The following is a 23,630-nucleotide window of genomic DNA, read 5'->3' on the forward strand; positions in this document are numbered from 1 at the left end:
TGTTTGAAAATATGCTGGTAACATTTCTTTCTCTGTTATTTCACATATGCAGTTTGACATACTTAATTCTTTCCCTGCCTGTGGTTCACTCAATGCTCAGCTGAACAATAAATACTTAAGAGTAGTGTGGCAATTCCTGGATCTGAACAATACCCTCCCATTCTACCTCTCCATACCCTCAAATCTGCAGTGGTCTACAAAACTGGGGCCTGATAATTAAATGTCCTGGTTGGAATCAATATTATGGCTTGAAAGTTTGTTGGGTATGAAACACTTCTTTGTTTCTATTCTAACATCCGAATGAAGATTTTGACCACAGTAAACAAAGGAATTTGTAAGAATATCTGTATGAGTAAATGACAGGTGGATTCACTAAAGTGATTGGTTTAGGCACCACTAAAACACTGTATTCCATACATTTTCTCTAATGCTAGGTATTTTCTCCTAGCCCAGAGTGGATAGTCAGTCTCAGACCTGATCTTGGGCTTCCTCTCTGTGCCTCTCCTCCTCTCGTTATCCCTGCATGTCCCAGCCTGGCTGATTGCTTTTGTGAATCACTATGCTGGAGGGCTGTAGCAGCATACTAAGCATTTCTGTATCCACTTCATTTTAGTCTAGAATGTCCACGTCTTTCTGCCATGATGCTGTTGCTCTTATTTTTCATCTAGCTTTCCCAACTCTGTGCCTTGGCACATTTCACACTGCCGATGCAAAATATTTCTGCCAAGTAAATGTGTCTGTTGTGGGTTACAAGAAGGTTTACAGCCTTGATCTGGCATGAGCTCCATTTCCTCTGGTTTGCACAAATCAGGTCTGGACCATACATCACATCAGCTCTTGTGGCCCCTGCTTGTGCTGCTCTTAGCATTCACTCCTCACTGGCCATCAGTGTCAAAAGTACATATGTAGACCCCACCCAAGAGGCCACAAGGTCAGTGACCTCTGGTTACTTCTCTTTGGTCTTGTTGACAACCACGGCTATAAGAAGAAGTAACCACACAAGGCAGTCTGTTCTCATGGCCAGTATTGACCTTGTCTTATCCATTGCTACTCTATGAAACTCACTGATCCCTTTTCCTCTGAAAGGTTTTCAGTGAAAAAAATAAACTTGCAAGCAAAGGTCAGTTAGAAAGACAACATGCCAGGAAACAATAGACTACTTTTTTCTCATTGTATATTTCTATATGTCAAAGGACAAAATGCTTGTTTTTAATATGAAAAAGATGGGGCTTGCATTGAAACAACTGTTTCCCAAAAATCCTAAGAATAAACCCAAATGGAATTTTTTATTTATTAATTTAATTTTTTTTTTTTGAGACAGAGTCTCGCTTACTCTGTCACCCAGGCTGGAGTGCAGCAGTGTGATTCCCGCTCGCTGCAACCTCCACCTCCTGAGTTCAAGCCATTCTCCTGCCTCAGCCTCCTGAGCCGCTGGGACTACAGGTGTGTGCACTACAGTGCTGGCTAATTTTTGTATTTTTAGTAGAGACAGGGTTTCACCATGTTGGCCAGGCTGGTTTCGAACTCCTGACCTCAGGTGATCCACCTACTTCAGCCTCCCAAAATGCTGGAATTACAGGTGTGAGCCACCGTACCCAGCCCCAAAGAGAATCTAAATTCAAATAAATTTAAAATGTGCTTACCTTAAATTTAAAAAAACTAAACAATATCACTAAAGAACATAAAACCAGATGAAAAGATATGTTTTATGATAGAAATAACTTAATATTATAAAAATACCAATCTCCTCCAAATGAATATACCAATGTAGTTTCAATTAGAATGTTAACCAACATGGCAGACATGCATACTGTGCATATCTCCTCTGCTTGCTTACATGCTCCATTGTGCCATCAGACTTCATTTAGCAGAACACAATTTCAAAGATAAAATTATCAAGAATTTCAAGACGATGACAGCAGGGCATTAAACGAAGTATAGACTCCTCTGGAGGCTAGTAAGCCCTGGGCAACTGCACAGGTCACACAAGTATAAGGCTTACCCTGCCATTCTGGTCACCATATTTAAAATTGAAACTCTTTCTCATCAACTCCTTTTTTTTTGCTGTACCTTGATCTATTTTCCCCTCCCAAAACACTTATCACTTTCTAACGTATTGTAGAATTGGTTTATTAATTATGTTGATTGTCTGCTTTCAGCTGCTGGGATGTAAGCTCAGCAATGTCTGGAGCCTCGTTCACTGATGTACCTCACATGCCTAGGAGAGTGCACAGTAAGTGCTCAATAAATATTTACTGACTTGAACAAATGATAAGATAAACCCTTGAGTGCTAATTGGGCATCTATGCTAGGATAATAAGACCCTGTGAGGCAGAGTCTTGTGGTAATACTTAACTGGAAATGTGTGCATTGACTTCTGAACTTTTCGCACCCTTCCATGGAGAGCAAAGGAGACATTGGGGGCTCTACACACACACACACACACACACACACACACACACACACACACACACACACACACACACACAGACACACGTTTCGTTGCTCATTTGCTGGTTTGTCAGGTAAATGAGTAAAAGCAACCTTATACTAGGGCCAAGTTGTCGTTATTGCTCATCTTTAAACCTGTACCAAGCTTGAGGGTCTGGCAAACTAATAAAGCAAACTTCAGATCAGGCTCTGGGGCTAGCCTAGTCCAACATTCAGGCAACATTATTACCTACTAGCCCATTAATTCTTACCCACTAGCTCAGAAAGGAGCTTACTCTCTAAGTAAGGAAAGGCTTACTCCCTAAACTCTACATGTTTGTGCAGGTGTTTCTAACCTCTGCTCATGCTATGAAGGGCCACATTGGTATTAAACATGCTGCATATTTAAGCATGAAAAGCATGGATTTTCCAAGAGTAAGGAAGTGTTTTGGAAGCTATGTCAATTAAAATTTGTGACATGACTATTAACAGGGTTCAGATCTGAGGGGCAGGATTATTGGGATTTTTCACTTTTAAAATTTTAAGTGATCTGCTTTTTAGGAGATTGCTGGATAGTTTGGGCTTCTGATAGTAGATACATCCATTATACTCTGAGAAGTTCAGTTTGTTTGAGGAAATTTATCCAGAATAGGCTCTTTTGTTATACAAAGTAAATTTATTAATTCATTAGTTGATCTTGAAGGAACATGTGAAGTCACAGAAAATCCAAATCCCGAAATTACAATCTGAGCAACTGATTTTGCAATTGCAGCGAAGTGTTCAATAGAACAGATGCCAATGTTTGCCCATGTTCAATCCTCTACCTGGTTGGATTCGCATTGGGTTTTACCTTCCTCTACCTGGGTGGATTCGCATTGGGTTTCTCCATGCCTCAACTCATGATAATAATGTTTGCATCTACCTCATAGAATTTTTGTGTAGATCTAATACAAAATCATTAAAATAGTATCTGGCACAGAGTAAATGCTCCATGAGTGTTAGCTATCCTTATTAGGAGTTCCGTTTAGTACCTGGATATGGAGTTGGCTGTGCTGGGCTCTTGAAGCTCTGGAGATGTACTTTCCTATGTGTAGATTTAGATAGTGTTCCTATGTGGTGATACTAAAATGCACTAACTTGAGATATGAGAAACCCACTCTACTGTGACTAACCTTCTGGTCCCATCTCAATCATTTTAAGGCAGAAAAATGAATGGGTCTTGAAATCAGGACTGACGGGATAGGGCAGAAAGAGCTTTTCTGAGTCTGGATTTGGAGCATAAAAGTTCTCGGAGAGTTTTATTGGTGGGCATTAAGTTGACCTCAACATCTGGAGCCTGACAAACTCCAGAGGGTCCCTGATACTAAATTTGGGGCTGTTGAACCTAAGAAAAATCATTGCCAATGGCAAAGTAAATCACTTTGGAGGTATACTGTGGTTATCCCCCAAGCATGCAGTAGAATTTTATTAACCACTAAAACCTTAGGTTTAGGGGGAATTCAAGGTGTTGGATTGGAGTTGTTACAGTTTTAATATTTGTTTAAAAGTTGACCTTTCATAGCCCAAGCCAATAAAGCAGGAAGACACTACACTATGTATTTCTGGTTATATTATACTGCATATTTCTATAATGTTTGGAGTACTTACAGCAAGTATAATGAAAGCATAACAGGAAAAAATATATTATTAATATAAAAATATTACATATTCATGTTTTAATCCATCTACAGGAATTACTACAATAGTTCTTATGCTTTGAGGTCAAATTATGTTAATTATTAACAAGCAGTACAAGCTAGAAGTTGTAGTATACCCAGAAAGTTCTAGAAAATGTGCCTTTAGGTTCTATAGTATTTTTTACAGCATCATTAATGGCTATGAATAAAAAGCTGAAGTAGTCATGTTTCAGTTACTTTTTAAAAATAACCCTTTTATTAGAAACTAACTTAAATAAGTGAACAAATTGTAAATGTATTATCAATGAAATATTACCAAGTGAACACACTCATGTAACTCTGCTCAGATCAAGAAATAAAACATCCTAGAAGCTACCATCTTGCCCTCCTCAGACACCATCCTTCTCTTCAAAGGAAAGAGTGGAATTGCTGGGTATGCATATGCAGTAGAAACAAACATAGTTATCCAAATAGCAATATATCTATTCTCACCAGAAACATATATATATATATATGAATGAGTTCCACTTGCTTCACATTTACAAACACATGGAATTGTTAGGGCTTCTTATTTTTTGCCATTCTGGGGATGTGTAATGGCATCTCATTGTAGTTTTAATTTGTAATTCTCTGGTGACCAGTGAGATTGAGGACCTTTTCATATGTCCATTGGGCATTAGATATTCTCTTTTGTGGATCAAGTCTCAAATGTTTTACCCATTTTTCTGTTGGATTGTATTTTTCTTAATGACTTACATACATTTTTCATATATTCTGGATATGAATCTTTTGGCAACTATATTTTATATTGCAAATATTTGTTTTCCCTTCAATTCTTAAACTCCTATCAACAAAACTTTTCAAGAATCTTTATACCTCTAAATCCAGTTCCCCAACCTCTTGGCCCCAAAGATTCAGAGGCTCTTTTGCTCCCACTTCTTCACTCTTAATTCCAAAGTCTATTCATTTTCTGCCTTAGGATAACTGGGAGTGGGAATATTTTTTTTCCTTCCAGATGAAAGCTTCTATCCCACCCACTCAGTGGGGGATCTGATTCCCACAGTCCAAATGGTAAAATTCTACCAAAGTAGAAGGGATTTTTCAAAGCCAAGATGAGTCTACAAATTGATCTAAGCATAAGTTCCTAATTTTAATTTAATTTAGTTTTGTTGGTTTTGTTACCTATAAAGATATCTTTGTTTACACCATAATGAAGATATTTGCCTATGTCACCTTCTAGAAGCTTTATTGTTTCATCTTTCACATTTGAGTGCATTATTCACCTAGAATTTATTTTTGTATATGCTATTAAGAAGGGTCAAGATCTAGAGTGATAAACAGTAGACCATTTTTTAAAAACTGCCTCTCCCCCACTACTGTGCAGTGCCAATTATATCATAAATCAAGTATCTGTGCATTTGTCAGTCTATTTCTGGACTTCCTATTTTGCTCTATAGTTTTATTCTTCCTTGGCCAACATCAAATTGTTTTAATTATTGTAACTTTAAAATAAGTGTTGATATCCAGTGGCTATTATTGGACCTTTGCATTTTCACATGAATTTTAGAATCAGCTTGTCAATTCCCACAACAAACCTGCTAATTTTGATTAGGATTTTATTAAATGTATGGGTCACTTGGTAGAGAACTGAATTATAATATTGAGTCTTTCAATTCATGAATATGGCCTTTCACTCCCTTAATTTCTCTCAACAATGTTTTATAGTTTTTCACAAACCTATATATTTGATGTTTTGATGCTTCTGTAATCTGTATTTTTTAAATTTTATTTTCAAGTTGTTTATTGCTGGTGTAAAGAAATAGTTTCTTGTATATTGATTCTGTATCCAGCAACCTTGCTAAATTCATTTAATAGTTTATCTTATATGAACTTTATATGTACACAATCATACCTGCAAATAATGAGTTTTATTTCTTACTTCCTCACTTATTGCATTGGCGAGTATCTCCAGTACACTGCTAAGCAGAAGTGGTAGCAAGGATCCTTGCTTCATTACTGACTTCTGGAAGGAAGCTTTCAATATTTCACCGTTATAATGTTTGCCATATATTTTTTGCAGATATTCTGGCATATTAAGGAAATTCCTTTTGATTCCTAATTTGCTACGTGTCTTTAAAATAATAAATGCATATTGAACTTCACTACCTGTTTTTCTCCTGCTTCTATCGAGATGATTTTTTCCTAATTCTTTAAATATGGTAAATTTCATTGACTTATTCAAATATCTCATCAACCTACTTTTGAAATAAGTCTGATATGGTTTCAGTATATTCTCTATTTTATATACTACTGGGTTTGGGTTGCTAATATTTTGTTTAGGATGTTTGCATTTGTGTTCACAAGAGAGACTGCTCTGTAATTTTCGTTTCTTGTAATGTCTTTGTTAATTTTTCACATCAAGTTTATGCTGGTTTCATAAAATGTGTTGGGATGTTCTCTCTCCTTTACTACTTTCTGAAAGGGTTTAACAATATTGGTATTATTTTTCCCTTTAATGTTTGGAGGAACTTATCAGGAAAGTCATTGGAGCCTAAATTTTCCTCACAGGAAAGTCTTTAATTATGGATTCACTATTTTGGACATAGACTGTTAATATTTTCTATTTTTATCTTATATCAATGTTGGTAAATTAAACTTATATATATATATATATATATATATATATATGCCAAATTACATACCATTAAAATTTCAAAATCATTCTCCTATGTTTCAAAGCCATAGATGGAGTTTTTTTTCTCCTGCCACAATTTCTAGCAGATTATGAAGTTTAAATTTTTTGCATGAACTGAACCAAGTTCTGGCAAAAGAGATGTTCTTTCAGTAGTCAGTGACATTCCTCCTAGACCTACTTTTCCTAATGTATATATTTTAAGTCCATAGTGTTGGTATTCACCAAGATAAGTAAACTAAGAATCTCGGAATCATCTTTGATTCCTTTTCTTGCTTACTCCCCACATCTAATAAAGCAACAATTAATAAGTCCTATTGGTTTAATCTTCCAAATATTCCAAATATTTCCTGAATGCATCACCTCCTCTTCATTCCTGTGCTACTCCCCTAGTTCAGGCTTTCATCAGATTAATGCAGTAGCCTGGTTTCTGTCCTCTTCTCTCCTGTAGTCCACTGCATACATTCTGACCAGTTCTTTTTTTCTAAAACACAGAATTGTTCATGTAATTCATTTACTTAATTTTCAATGGTTTTCTGGTTTTATGATAAAGCCTAAATTAATTGGGATACCATTTTAAAGACTTTTTTTTTTTTTTTTTTTGAGACTGAGTCTTGCTCTGTCACCCAGGCTGGAGTGCAATGGCACAATCTCAGCTCACTGCAACCTCCGCCTCCTGGGTTCAAGCAAATTCTCCCGCCTCAGCCTCCCGAGTAGCTGGGATTACAGGCACCTGCCATGTGTATTTTTGTAGAGATGGCGTTTCACCATATTGGCCAGGCTGGTCTTGAACTCCTGACCTCAGGTGATCTACTCACCTCGACCTCCAAAGTGCTCGGATTATAGGCGTGAGCGACTGCACCTGGCTTAGACTCTAAGTAAGCTAACCCCAATCCAAATATTCGTTTTAACTTGCCCTTTTTGATGGACCTCACACATTGAGCTCTACTCACACAGCAGTTTTTCCATTCAGTGATATACAAGTGACTCATGCCTCCACACCTTGCAAGTTTAAGTTACTTCTGCCTAGAATTCCCCTTCTCCTTCTCTACTGATGAAATGCTACTTGCCTTTTTAAAGCACAGCTGAAATGTGACCTCCTTTGTGAAATCTTCTTAGAGGTAACAGAGCAAAGTGGTTAAAACATAGGCTATAGAAGTCTAAGGATATAAGTTTGAATTCTGATGCTATTACTTTTTAGATACATAATTTTTGTGAAGTTATTTAACTTCTCTGTGCCTCCATTTGACTCCTATTTCACATTAAGTTTATTGTAACATCTATTATAACAGATCTAGCCCAGAGACTCCTTTCTCACATTAAGTCTTTCTTAGCATATATATTTTCTAATGGCCTACAAAAACAACAATTGTATGATCATTTTTCCTTTGAACTTTATTAGTAAAAATATCCTATTGGTATTCAGTACTTAATGGTCAGGTTTCCATTCATACAGTTTCTCTGATGAACTCTGTTATTAAATAGCAATTACAGTAGCAAGGAGATTATATAATAGAAAAACATACGGTATGCATTTCAAATTTAATTCTTTCAAAATGTAAGTTCTGTGTCTTGGGCATAACACTTTATCCCCTCTTCAATTCAGCTTTACTAATTTGCTCACTACATTAAAACAAACAAACTTCCACCAAAAATATAGTTGCTTCTGAGTGATAAATTGTAATTTTTAAATTTAATATTTTAAAATGTTTACATGATTTCTGCAATGACCATCCTTATTCCCTCAATTTGGTCCTAAAGCCAAAACTTTAAGAGCTATGTGAGATGAGGATGGTCTCCTCCTGAGAGAGGTGAAGCCCAGTACGGGGTATGGAAGCTCAAGTGAGGTGGGGAAGATGTTGCAGAGGGGAGCGTGTGTGCAGGTGTATATTTAAAATGTGTGTGTGTGTGTGTGTACACACATGAAGCCCCCTAGCATTATCTATTGAGAAAGAGTAGGGCTGGATATCTCAATAACAATAAGCACATCTCATGCACAAATCTTGGTTTCTAACTGCCAATTTCACTAAAAGGTAGAGGAATGGCTGATTCCAGAGCTAGGGCAAGTTAAGTACAAGATGAACTTGGAAAATCCTGTTGTGCCCAGAAGACAGTGCTGTAAAAATGACAGGAACATGCCAAAACAACACAGGAGACAACCTGAAGAGGCTTCTTCTGACCAAACTGAAATAATTTGAGATTTGGTAAAATGACAGATTATAATCAACTGAACAAAAAACTATGAATACATAGTGATACCAAGAGAATTCTGATTAGAAGGATACATACACATAAAGGATGGCTGGTTAAGGTGGCTCACACCTGTAATCCCAGCACTTTGGGAGGTTGAGGTGGGTGGATCACTTAAGGCAAGGAGTTCGACACCAGCCTGGCCAACACAGCAAAACCCCATTTCTACTACAAATACAAAAATTGGCTAGGCATGGTGGCATGCACCTGTAGTCCTAGCTACTTGGGAGACCGAGGTGGGAGAATCACTTGAATCCAGCAGGCAGAGATTGCAGTGAGCTGAGACAGCGCCACTGCACTCCAGCTTGGGAAACAGAGCGAGACTCTGTCTCCAAATAAATAAATAAACTAGGGGGATCTATATATGTCTGTATCTATTAACTAAACCTACCTCCAAAATATTTACAAAGGGAAAAGTAATAGTTTTAAAGTGCAGAAGCCTGGTAAACAGTACCTTAAGAAAGTGATAAAAATGAACATCATCAGAAATGGGGCAAATTGAAATTGTTTACTATGTGATAGGATGCAACAGTAACACAAAATTGCATCTGTGGTACTCCTGCCAAAAAGCACAACCAGAATCTAATTACGGGGAAACAGAAATCCAAATGTAGGGGTATTTTACAAAGGAACTTCCCTATAATCTATAAAAATGTCCGGAGTCACAAAAGTCAAGGAAAGACGGTGGAACTGTGTCAGAATGAATGAAACTAGAGACACTACAACCTAAAGCAACACATGATTTTGAACTGAGAACCTCAAAAGGAATTAGGACAGCTAGTATAACTCGACTGGGGTCTGAGGATTAGTAATATGTCAATGTTACGTTCCCAATTTTCATGTATTGTAGTTATACCGAAGCATTCTTCTTGGAAATACAAAAGTATTGGAGGATGGTGCAGCATCATGACAGTGACTTATTCTCAAAAGGGAAAATTTTTATTTGTACAGTATTTACAACCCTTCTGTTAAGTCTCAGATTGTTTCAAAATTTTTTCTTTAAAAAACAGAATTCAGAACACTAATCAGTAGATTCTTACTAGAGCTGATAAAGAAATTCAATATGATATATAACTAAGAAAACATAATTTTAATCATGGTAAACTTTGTTCAATTCCTGTGTCCACTGTGCACATGTTCTTCAAAACTGTTTTGGTTTTATTATTAATTTCCTTTGAAATTTTTCCCATGCATGACTTTCAGAATCTTGTTTACACACATGCACACACACACATAATTAGGAGAGCAAAATGTTCATAGATGCTGTAAAGTTATGTGAGTTCTATTTTTAAAATAAAAAAAGTACATATTACTATAAAAATAACTTCTCCCCCTTGTGGCAAAAATTGAAAATACATTCTACTGGAGAACTATAATGGAGAGGCACTTGGGTATTATTCCTTATAAAATATTCTCACATAACTTCATGTGAAATCCCCTATGTTATCCTCTAAATGGTACACAGTATTTACAGACAATATACTTAGAGGTAGCTTCACAGTTTTCTTTACATCCAGCATTGTCGAGACTCTATTTGGATATTTTCTATAGCAAAAAGCTAAGGGTTATTTTTCTAAAAACAGGGACTCACTATGTTGCCCAGGGTGGTCTTGAACTCCTAGGTTCAAGTGTTCTTCCCACCTCAGCCTCCCAAGTAGCTGGGAAGCTGCAGACTTGATAAAAGTGCTACAATAAAAGGCCAGTTGAAAGGAACCAGTTACGGTATAAAGATTAAAATGATAGGCAGGCAAAGAGGGATGGCCTCACTTAAAGGCACCTGCCAACTTAAGATGACAGGGGCATCAGGAAGACTTCTCACCTCTCAAAGTTTAATCTCAAAACTCTGGAAGTCCACCATTGGAGACTAATTCCTTTGTTAGTTCTGTCCAACCATCACTTAGTTTATTAACATAAAGATAACTGGAAAGGATACGACACTTTCTTCATTTAAGATTCCCAATGGTGAAAACAAAGAAAGTCACTCATCTGAGCTATAAAAGAAACTTAACTTTCTTATTCCAGGTTCCTACTTCCTTTCTTAACCCTCCATATTTCCTCCTATTAAGTCACTAGGCACTTATGATTCTACATTTTACTGACCTTTCAATGATTATAAAGTAATTTAAGTGATTTTTGAAAGTAAACTTAATTCCAGTTTCAGAGTTTTAAATTAAAAGTGGCTCAGTTGGATACTGTCTCTTAAACACAGTAATATAAATATTAGTATCTTGGCTAAAATGAATTATTGACAATTTTAATACATGTTGCACAGTACATATTAATATAGAAAAATACATGTTATCAGCAGCATAATGTTGACCATGTTCTAATCCATTCCACCTGCTCAAATATTAGTGCAAATAATTATATATTTGTAATGCATCACTGCTGTCTAGCAAAATCTACGCCTTCTGAATAAATGACTTTCCTCTGAGGTTGACTGCTATTTGAAGTATGATGTGATATATTCCTATTTAAACTGGCTTTGTATGGTGAGGCAGACTGCGACCTTCTAAACCACTTAGAAAATGGGCGAGCGTGTTTAATTACTCATCTTTCCCCCCAAAAGTAGATATTTAATCACAAAACAAAGGTTAATGGTACCTATTAAATAATAATGATAAAACACATGGCGTCTAGTTCAAAAATAGGAATTTTGTTAGGCCCAGGGGCAGCCTAACTGCTCTAATTTGGCAATTAAAATCTCTATTCTCTAAATGTCAGGTTTCTGTCCCCTATACATTTGAACAGTTGTTTCTTCCCTAAATTTGTAAAATGATTGATCAGTGGTAGAAATAAAAGGTAAGAGTTATAACAGCTTTTAAAACCCTTAACATGCAATTCTGATTACATGAAAATGACTATCTACTGTTAATATACTAAATATTTTGCCTTACATTTTCACTCCAGCATTAGTCATTTAAAAACTACCAACGTATTAAATAGTTAACACAATTGGCAAGCCTATGACATTTAATAGTTTTTGAACATAAAAACACTGATTTCTTCATATCTTCCAAGGTAGAGTTGTCATTTACTTCTATGTCACAAAATATAGTACCAAATATTTGGTCTCTTTCTATTGTGAAAATTATCAAGCTAGAAAAGTATATAAAATAATACCAATAAAGATTTGTGATAGACATATTTCTATTAGGTACAAACTTAACATTAAAGTTTCATGACCACTTATAAAATTTAAAAAAATCAAATTTAGAAAGTATGACCACACATTGAACATATTAAGAAAAACACAACAGTAAATTAGATATTGACCCTGTATGCCAACTCTGTAATATAAATGCTACAATAAGACTCATATTGGAAGAAACGATTAAGCAAAACTAATGAACCTACCAAACTAAAGGATCTATTTAATGTTATGTAAGGAGAATAGCATATAGAACCTAAAAGTGAGTGAGAAAAGATTTAGGTTTCAATCTGCGCATTTTACTAGCTGTAGACCTTGACTGGTCTACTTACCTTTCTATGCATTAGGTTTTTCATCTGTCAAATGGAAATAATAGTACCCAAATCCTACGGTTGCTCTAGAATCAAATAATGTATGCAAAGGACTTATTAGCACAGTGTGTGAGACTTAAATCAATACATGTAACTATAATTATCTTTATTATGCAGTAAAATTTTTTAAATTGCTAACTTTTAACTTTATATAGAATTATTCAGTCTGACAATATGAACTGATCTTTTCTTCTAAAGTACATAATAATGTATTACAGGATAGGTCAGAGAGAAATAGTACAGAAACTGAATACAGTTAAACTAATTGAATGAAAGCACAAAATGCTTTGTATGTAAAATTCAGTAATATATGGGTAATATGCAGAATATTTTTGCATTAAAAAAAGTTAATCTCCCAGATGTTGGCTTTGTTAGTCATCAATAAATTATGTACCGACTGAACTGCTGTCTCTCAAACACAGTTCAAGCATGCCTTAGCCACTACCTTGAGAACTTGACCACTTTAAGGGGTTTTGTGGCATTTCAAAAATCAACATCTCTTTATCCAGATCCTTGTAAATATTCACCATCATAGTTAAGAAAAACCCATTTTAGGGAAGCAGTCAATTCTGCACTTGGAATCAATCTACTGATTGATAATTAAATTATTTCCCTGTGAACCAGAAGGTTAGTACTTAGAAAGCAAAATACTTAGCAGTGAATGAGGGGGAAAAAAAGAATGATCTACAATGTAATATAAATTAACCTAATTTAAATTAGATTTTAATTTAACTTACTTTGGACAGTTCTTTTTAAAATAAGGAAGATTCTAAGGACTTGCAGCTATGGCAATCCTCAAAATGGGACTAAATATTGTCTTGGAATGGTCAGGTGGTCATCTGTCTAAAGATCCATCCAGCTACTATTTAATAATTCTTCATAAGGACACTTCATCTACTCTGGTTGACTGTCATTTTCAACATCATAATTTATATAAGGTAGGCTTCCTTTACTAAACTCATATTCTGCATTTCAGATATTTCTCAATTTTAGGAAAACAATATGCAGTGTGTTAGAGCGTATTTTCAACTTCATTCAATGCATTATGTAAATACTGCATATTAGCTCATGTGGTATTGTGTAATACTGCAAAGATTGCATTTATGTAAATGTTGGTTAAAGCTACCAATTATACAAAGCTCCATTCTCTACCTAAAATTTTACCATGTGCAAATGAAAAACATTTTACTTATTGATCATCTCTTCTGAGCCATACACTTTGGACAAAATTTTGTGATGGCTATAAATATGAAAACACTTAAAAAATCAGAATACCAAGAATGCATACTGCTTCACATGACACATTTTTTTTCCCCCTTAGAGAAAGACCATCTGTTTAGGATAAATTTCTAGTCTTATTTATATAGTCAGTATTTTTTGCTAAAAAAGAAAGTGAGAAGACCTATGCTGTGAAAAAATTTTAAAATCTTAAATTTTTAAATAAAAAATCATTTATAAAATTCAGGATGGATGGCTCTAAAATATAAAAAGAGTGAAATAAAAAAAACAACTGCAGGGAATTTGTTTATTGAGCATTAATGTTAACACTTCTAAATTAAGTATTCACTTATGAATTTTGCCACTGTCCTATCAACGGACATAATAGAAAATATTGCACAGAACTCAAGCATGAAAATATTAACAAAAGAACTAAGCAACAAGTATATGCTTTACATTTTAAAAATTAATCCAAACAAAATAATTTGAAGCACTTCTCTGATTTGGAAGTCTTAAAATGTTATCTCATGTTTTATTTGAGATTTTTTTTCGTTTTTTCTTTTTTACAAATTGACACTGTACAAAGAGCTTAAATGGCCAGTAAAACTACTGCCTTAAAATTGTTGGCTTTAAATAACAGAGGTAAAATTTGAATTCACATCAGAGCTTTCTAAAATGGCAATAGTACAAGCATATGACTTTCTCTAGTATCCAAAACCTGTTCTGGCTTTTCCTTGGCTAGAAAACAAGACAGCCTTCTAAAGCTGTCATATATGTCCTAAAATTCTTTGAAAAAAGTTGGTATACTTCATTCCCTTGCTTACCTTGGTAACACTGAACTAAACAGAAAATGAAGAAAATTCAGTCAATAGTAACTTAAACAGTACTAAGTTAGCTCTGGACTTAGAAGGTTTGGTAAAGTTGATGACATTCAGATTAAGGTTCTCAGAAGAAAAGCAGTTTTCCAAAAACAGGCTTAAAAGCCTGTATTAAAGAAAAAATGCCAAGAGTGAGTAACACTTAAGTTTATCCTGTTCCTAGAAGACTATGAACAACACGATGGGAGCTGAAACATTACATATAATTTAGAATGCATTCTCCCAGAGCAAGTTTACAAGGTTTATAGAATAGCAATGGCCTTTCTAAATTTTCACTTGATGTTCAAAATTTTATAAGTGATTTAATACGTCATCAAATTAAGTCAATTCCATTAACTATATCCAAGTAGGAATAACTTCAGAAATGCTTTGAAAAAGGACAATGACAGACCTATAGACATGAAAAGCAACCAGTCTTTGCAAAGCTCATCTCCAAATCTATCGATTCCTCTTAAAATAAAAGACTAACCACATATTCAGCCATTCCATCTTATTCAAGTTTAGCATTACGACAGAAAATCTTAAAGGGCTGCATTGTTGCTAAACACTGTCAATATTTCTTATATGCACTATTTAGACTATACCTCACTTTTTTTACTTCCCTTATAATATTAAAATAATGAATAAATATGGTCCTTTAGTTAAGGTCCTCCACCTTAAGTGAAATATAAAATAAGGTAGTTTTATCAATTTCTTACTAGAATTGGCTTAAAATCTATTTACCAAATAAGAAATAGTAAACTTTTAAGTTTTACCCAGAAAGCAGAAGTATTCTGATCCACTCCTAATGTCTACATAAAATATTTCATCATTTTAGTTCAGTTTATGACATTTTTTGGACTAGTACTAATGTTGTCCCTCAGAAAAAAATCCAATCAACCAACTACAGAAAGTAAACTTAATTGTTAACCTTTTGAAAGAGGCAAAAAAATTATTTATGAAAACCTAAAATAACCTGATTAACAATTGATGCTGAAAAGGTCATTAAAAACTGAGGAATAATAAATGTAGTTTTCCTGTATTTTGCCCATTATTAATGGAAAACAGAATGGCAAAATTTCTAAATGGAATATGTTAAAGGTACAAGAACCGAAAACACTGGTAACATTTCCTTTGCCTTCTGACAGCAACATTTTCTAGGATGAAAACAGTGACATGTAGTTTTAAAGAATCTGAAATTTCTACATTCAAGAATGGAATTAAAATTCAACATAAGGGGAAAAAAGCAAAATATAGTTAGTGGTATCCAAACTTTAAATAAAACCTCAAAGGTAAGTATGGCTGCTGTTTTGTTCCAGTCACTGTTTCACAAAATGTTGGCTGTGTCATAAGGTATCTCCTGTGCTTTCTATCAACCGAGGCCTGCTGAAGTACAAGAAATTCCTCTGTAAAGGAACTGACATTGAATTCCTTTGTAAATTCAATCTCAGCTGAAGTGTCGAGCAAGGCGGGCAGATCTATAATCAGCACGAAGTTGTACGAAGGAGTGAAGTATATTCTTGTCCAGATTAGCAAGTTGTTCTCCTGAGCAGACTTGCTTTAAATTATCTGGGGCAACTACCAGAAGATTGCAAAGAGCATGCAGAGTATCAAAAAGATGTAATACCATTGGAATCTGAATTGAGAGAAGAAAGAAAGTAACATTGAAACAAAACAGTTTCCAGTTTTACAATTAGCTTCTAACTTCTTACATACTGTCAGGTGGGACTTACTAGTGTGCGTGGAGTTCAACATATTAGAATTTTTTTAAAGATCACAAAGCATTAAAACTTAAAGATTTCGTAGTTAAATAAACTTACTATAATATTTCAAAAAGATTCATATGTCAATTCTCTTCAATGTAACAATCATATATACTTCAGTGGACTAAAACTAGTTATTAATATATAGCATTTTTCATAATTTAAATGTTACAGAAAAATTCAGAGGGACATAAATGAAGACAACGTTATTTTCCTAATGTGTGACATATACAGCATTAGTCATGGATGTCAATAAGTCAAAGACTGTGGAACTGAAAATACACCGTGAAGCAAAAATGTGTTTAATATTAAATATGTGGGCCACGTGTGGTGGCTCATTCCTGTAAACCCAGCACTTTGGGAGGCTGAGGCAGCGGATCACTTGGGCCCAGGAGAGACCAGCCTGGGCAACACTGTGAAACCCTGTCTCTGGAAAATAAAATAAAATTTAAAATTTAAAATTAAAAGAAAATGACTGGAACAACACTGTTTCAGGTAGAATGTGTTAATCTATCTCATACAATATCAACAAAAGTTATAAACCTTTCACTAATTGTAAGTACATAGTGATTTTTAATGATCTGACTTATGTTCCTGGGCCTATTTGCAAGATTGATGTTTTTGTATATACATACCTTGAAGTCTTTGGCACACTTCCTATATTCAGCTACATCACAAATTGCCAACATGCCACCCATACAACTGTAGGAATATTGTTGAAGATGCTCATAGATAAGTCGATGAAAACGTACTCCAAGTTCCATCAAAACTGTATCCACATTCTTCCCATCCATGGAATTTTTAATCTTCTCCACTTGTTTTCTTACGTAAGCACAGACTTTTACACAAGCCTATAAAAGTTTTTCTACACTCATTACACAGAAATGTATACCAGCTTAGCTAAAGAGGAAATACATAAGTTTCTCATTAATCTGTAAGTATAAAAGAAAAAAATCTAGGGCACAGTAGGATACACCAATGAAAATGTTAGCAAAGTATTAACAAATTGAATCATTTTACTCACATTAGTATATTGAATCAAAACATTGTTTTCATCTTCTGGCTTAAAATCTGTTTTCTTTTGTTCTGCAGCCAAAATATGCTTCATCTGTCCAATCATACAATTTAATGTCCTAGAGAATTGAGAACACAACATTCTTTAACTCATCTAACTTATTCTATGTTTATATTTAATTATATTATTTATGCTAAATTAAATCAGTTATTTAATATCCTATCACCATAAAACTCTTTCACTATTGGTAAACTTTAGATATTAGAAAAAGTCAGCTCTAGATCTTAATATGAAAGAGCTCTTGGTTTTATTATCTTTCTGCTCAAAACAGAGGGCAAAAATTCTTTGTGCAATACTTCAAGATTCAAAGATCTCAGAAGCCTGTCACTAGTTTAATTTCTTAACAACTAAGGATCTTCAAAGGCAAAAACCACATACAAGTTAACTATCCCTTTCTCAAAATTCTTGGGACCAGAAGTGTTTTGGATTTTGAAATTTTTCAGATTTTGGAATATTTGTATATACATAATAAGATACCTTGGGGATGGGACCCATTCCAAACACAAAATTCATCTATGTTTCATATACATCTTATACATGTAGACTGAGAGTAATTTTATAAAATATTTTAATAGTTTTATACATGAAACATTTATGTTCACTGAGCCATCAGAAAGCAAAGATGTCACTATCTCAGACACCCATGTGGACAATCCATGGCTGTCTGGCATCACCATCATTCCTGACTCTGAATTTATATGCTACCAGTAAGCAATCATTTTCTTATACTTATTCACACATAAGTACTTAACAGTAAAAAAGATGACATGCCATTCATACAGAGAAAAAATAATGTTTAAGGTAACCAAACAGCACAGTAACATCACCACAATACCTGTATTGCCTATTAAACAACAACAAACAAGGTAGCAGGTTTTCAGTCTCCACCTACGATGCTGTGCTTTCATGAAAAGGTTACTCTATCCTACATTTTATTTTTTTAGGTGACAGGAAACATCAGAAGTAGTTGAGAGACCAGAAAGCAGGACCTCTTTGGATGAGGAGATATTCGCTGGATGGCTTCTTAAAAGTTTCCTCTGGAGTTATCTGCCTCATTAATAACGGTTTTTGTCTTAGAAGTCTCTATTTGATTTTGTAAACTGATATGACTTCTTGTTCTGTTATGAATGTACACTGCTGTACTTTTTTTATAAGTCCATTGCACATTTTCACCATATAATCTACAGGCATTTTTTCTGCAGTGTTAGCAACATTACTTTGTCACTATTATCAAAATCACCTTGATTTAGAACCATTTTGGCTATTTCACTACCAGTCCATGAATGAGCAACTGGAGTCTCACTGATGTTAAAAATTATTTGATATTCACTTCATCCAACTTACTGATAGACTCTAAATGTATTATTTTTTGTATACGTAAGAAGTCAGACATCACTTTTTTCTCACTTGAAATATGGAAATCTTCAAAGTCACTACCTTGTTCATCCTCTTCACTGAACATAGCTGAAGGCCAGAGGTTGTGCCAGGCATGCATCACTGTCTTTAGTCACTGTGTTCCAAGCACTGGCAATAGCATATACAGCATCTTTCATGCTCAACTCATTTTGAAAACCTTCCATACTCCTACCTCTGTTCACCGTTGCTAGTATGCTGTTCAAGAAAGTGTTCTGAGAGGCCAAGGTGAGAGGATAGCTTGAGGGCGGGAGTTCGACAAGACGGGCCAACCTGGTGAAACCCTGTCTCTACTAAAAATACAAAAATTAGCCAGGCGTGGTGGTGGGTGCCTGTAGTACCAGCTACTCAGGAGGCTGAGGCAGAAGAATTGCTTGACCTGGGAAGATGAAGTTGCAGTGACCTGAGATGGCGTCGCTGCACTCCAGCCTGGGCAAGACTCTGTCTCCAAAAAAAAAAAAAAAAAAAAAAAGAAAGTGTTCTGAGACAGGGTCTCACTCCATCACCCAGGATAAATGCAGTGTGATGATTGCTCACTGCAGCCTGGACATACCAGGCTCAAGTGATCCACCCAACTCAGCCTCCTGAGTAGCTGGAACTACAGGCACATGCCAGAACACCTGTCTAATTCTTAAATTTTGGGCGGGTAGAGACAGGGTCTTACTATGTTGCCTTAGGCTGGTCTCTAACTCCTGGGCTCAAGTGATCCTCCTGCCTCAGCCTTCCAAAGTGTTGGAATTATAGGCTTGAGCCACCATGCCCACCCAAGAAAGTGTTTCTATATTTACTCTTCATTGATCTAAAGATACCTTGGTCAGAAGACTGAATAAAGTCACATTTGGGAAAAAGTATGACACGAACAGTTGTCAAGGAATAACAAAATCTTGTAGTTGTTATCCAGTCCAGCTTTTCTGCAGTATGTGCAAGCCACTAGTAAAAAACGTTTGTAAAACCAATCAGAAAAGACACCCTTGGTTATCCATGCCTTTCTGTTAGCATAACAGTGGACCCAACAAGAAATTCATTCCTTGGAAACAATGAAGATGCAAGCTTCAGCCTATTACAGCAAGCTTACACTTCTACATGCCTGCTGCATTAGCACACCCCAGCACAGTTACTCCGCCCTTGGCATCCTCAATTTCTGTAAAAGCCATCTTATCACCTGTATTGTCAGTGTCTTCCTGGGGCAGTAATGCCAAAATAGTAGTGTTTCATCAACATTATAGACTTATTCTCACACCAGATTTTCATCAGCAATAACCTTGGCAAACTCATTAAGGAATTTCTCTGCTGCTTCATGACCAGCAGATGCTTTATCACAACAAACCTTTGAAAACATAATGCCGTGTCTGTTCTTAACTTTTGGCAAACAGCCTATTGAATAGCCATGATTCCCTTCAATTTTCAATTCATTGTGATAGATCTTTGTTTCATCATCACCATACCATTAAGTGGCAATGTATTCATTGCAATGCGGACAGATCCACTCTTTCAATACATAATCAAGATCTTCACTTTTAGCTTTATGTAGTGTTTTTATATTTTTCATTAACTTCCGTTCATCACTTTCAGCACAGTTTCTCCTTCTGTTTCTTCAGGTAATATATGGTGGTCATTTCAATACCATACTCTTCTGTAATACATTTCACACTTACACCACCATCCTTTTTGTCCAACAGCTTTGATAAACATAAGTGCTGCTAGGTATGGTGACTCACACCTGTAATCCCAGCACTTTGTGAGGCTGAAGTGGGAGGATCACTTCAGCCCAGGAGTTCAAAAATAGCCTGGACAACATAATGAGACTCTATCTCTACATTAAAAAAAAAAAAAAAAAAAAAAAAAAAGGCTGAGTATGGTGGTGTGCATCTGTGATCTGAGCTACTCAAGAGGCTGAGGTGGGAGGACTGTGTGAACCCAGGAGTTCAAAGTTGCAGTGAGCTATGATTACACCACTGCACACCAGCCTGGGTGACAGAGTAAGACCATGGTCTCTAAACAAATTATTTTTATTTTTATTTATTTATTTATTTATTTATTCATTTTTTGAGACAGAGTTCTGCTCTTGTTGCCCAGTCTGGAGTGCAGTGGCGTGATCTTGGCTCACTGCAACCTCTGACTGCTGGGTTCAAGCAATTCTCCTGCCTCAGCCTCTCGAGTAGCTGGGATTACAGGTGCCTGCCACGATGTCTGACCAATTTTTGTATTTTTAGTAGAGATAGGGTTTCACCATGTTGGCCAGTCTGGTCTCGAACTCCTGACGTCAGGTGATCCACCCACCTTAGCCTCCCAAAGTGCTAGGATTACAGGAGTGAGCCATTGCACCTGGCCACAAAAAAAATTTTTTTAAAAGATAAACAGGCTGAGTGCAGTAGTTCACACCTGTAATCCCAGCACTTTGGGAGGCTGAGGCAGGTGGGTCACTTAAGGCCAGGAGTTCAAGACCAGTCTGGCCAACATAGCAAAACCCTGTCTCCACTAAAAATACAAAAAATTAGCTGGGCACGGTGGCGTGCACCTGTAGTCCCAGCTACTCGGGAGGCTGAGGCAGGAGAATTGCTTGAACCCAGGAGTCAGGGGTTGAACAGAGCCAAGATCACGCCACTGCACTCCAGCCTGGGCGACAGAGAGGGACTCCACCTCAAAAAACAAAAACAAACAAAAGGATAAACTTCCTCTTTTTCTTACCACTGTTAACCACAGGGGTATCTGCAGGCCTTTTTGAGATTTCACATCTTTATACCACAGAGCACAGAATAAGGAGAAAAAAAAAGCACACACACAGTGAGTAATACACACAGGTCTCAGCTGCATGTGGGGCATTGTGAGCAACCTACCACTGGCATGTCCAGCCTACACACATGCCATTTTATTATTCTTTGTAGGCATGCTTATTGTGGGGGGGCGGGTGGAATTCGGACATGAACAGAAAATATTTATCACAGCTGAAGAGGGTTGGGAGGGTCTTTTTTCCCTTGGGGGTACTCAAATAAACCATGTGCTGTGCATCTGTATTTTGACTGTGCCCTGTCACATGAGATCAGGTGTAAAATTTTCCACTTGTAGGGTAATTTCAGCACTCAAAAAGTTTCAGGTTTCAAATTTTGAAGCATTTTTATTTTGAATTTTTGGATTAGGGATGCTGAAAGTGTACAGAATGCTTCCAGTGGAGATAGGGAACTTACGAAGAATTGACAAGGTTGGGAAAAACAGGTAGGAGCAACGCTGAGTCGCACTGTGTAAGGACAATCAGAAGGATGGATAAGAGGTACTAAAGACTCAACTGAGAAATGAAAGCATGGATTTGCAGTGGTACTAATAACGTACCTGTTATGTGATATTCTCCAACAGCGAGGAGCCAACCAGTTATGGGAATAAAAGAGACTGCACCTATCAGAGGTTAGGGTCTGTAAGACAGTTGTGTTTGAAGGAAATGTACTTTAGGGTATTTCAAGAAAGTAATTCAAAAGATGGACCAAGTGATATAAGCACAATAACTAAAGAAATAAAGCTAGGAAAAGGATAATAGATTGGCAGAAGATGAAGAGATTAAGAGACAGAGTTCCTGCTGAAGTCAGAAAAATCCCAGGACCAGATGGCCTTACTAGTGAATTCTACCCAACATTAAAAGAAGAATTGGCTGGGCGCGGTGGCTCACACCTGTAAGCCCAGCACTTTGGGAGGCTGAGGCGGGTGGATTGCCTGAGGTCAGGAGTTCAAGACCAGTCTGGCCAACACGGTAAAACCCCGTCTCTATTAAAAATACAAAAAATTAGCTGGGTATGGTGGTGTGCACCTGTAATTCCAGCTGTTCAGGAGGGTGAGGCAAGGGGAATTGCTTGAACCAGGGAGGTGGAGGTTGCAGTGAGCCAGGATTGCGCCACTGGTCTCCAGCCTGGAAAGATGGAGACATCGTCTCAAAAAAGAAGAAGAAGAAGAAGAAGAATTAACACCAATCATTCTCAAACTTTTTCAAACAATGGAAGAACTTGTAACACTTTCAAACTCATTTTACAAAGACAGCATTACAGTGATACCAAAGCCAGAGAAGGACAATACAGGTAAGAAAATTACGGGCCAATATCCCTGATGAATAAAGATGTTTAAAAAAAAAAACAAACAAAACTAGCAAACTAAATTCAACAGCATACTAAAAGGATCATACCCCATAATCAAACAGAATTTATCCCTGAGATTCAAGGATGGTTCAACATATGCAGATCTATAAATGTGACAGACCACATTAACAGAATGAAGGATAAAAATCATATGATTGTCTGACAATGTGAAAAAAAAAACCACTTCTGGTAAAATTCAACACTCTTTCATGACAAAGACTTGCAAACAAATTAGGTATAGAAGGAATATACCTAAAGATAATAAAGATCATATATGACAAGCCCACAACTAATATCAAACTCCATAGTGAAAAGCTCAAAGCTTTTCCTCTAACTAACATCAGGAACAAGAAGGATGTCCACTCTCACCACTTCCTTTCAACACAGTAGTGGGTATCCTAGCCAGAGCACTTAGGCAAGAAAAAGAAATAAAAGACATCTAAATTGGAAAGAAAGAAGTAAAACTGTCTCTTTGCAGATGATATGATCTTAGAGAAAACTCTAAATTTTAGACTCCATCAAAAAATAGAATAAAAGAATTCAGTAAAGTTGCAAGATAATCATCACACAAAAATCAGTTGTTTTTAAACATTATCAGCAAACTATCCAAAAAAGA

The 23,630-nt window shown here is 36.0% G+C and overlaps 1 protein-coding gene across 2 annotated transcripts in view; it reads right to left on the bottom strand.

Moving 5' to 3' along the window:
- Positions 1-14,081: 14,081 nt before the first annotated feature.
- Positions 14,082-23,630, bottom strand: part of EXOC5 (exocyst complex component 5) — a 62,750-nt gene continuing 53,201 nt past the window's right edge. The window contains exons 15-17 of one of the 2 annotated variants that reach the window (XM_028850247.2): positions 17,433-17,541; positions 17,044-17,259; positions 14,082-16,281 (exon numbers count right to left, since the gene is read on the bottom strand). In XM_028850247.2, the coding sequence (XP_028706080.1) occupies positions 16,093-16,281; positions 17,044-17,259; positions 17,433-17,541 (514 nt within the window). In that variant the 3' untranslated portion in view covers positions 14,082-16,092. 2 annotated transcript variants of the gene reach the window in all.

Source organism: Macaca mulatta, chromosome 7, assembly GCF_049350105.2.
Source record: "Macaca mulatta isolate MMU2019108-1 chromosome 7, T2T-MMU8v2.0, whole genome shotgun sequence".
NCBI classification, from domain to species: Eukaryota; Metazoa; Chordata; class Mammalia; order Primates; family Cercopithecidae; genus Macaca; species Macaca mulatta.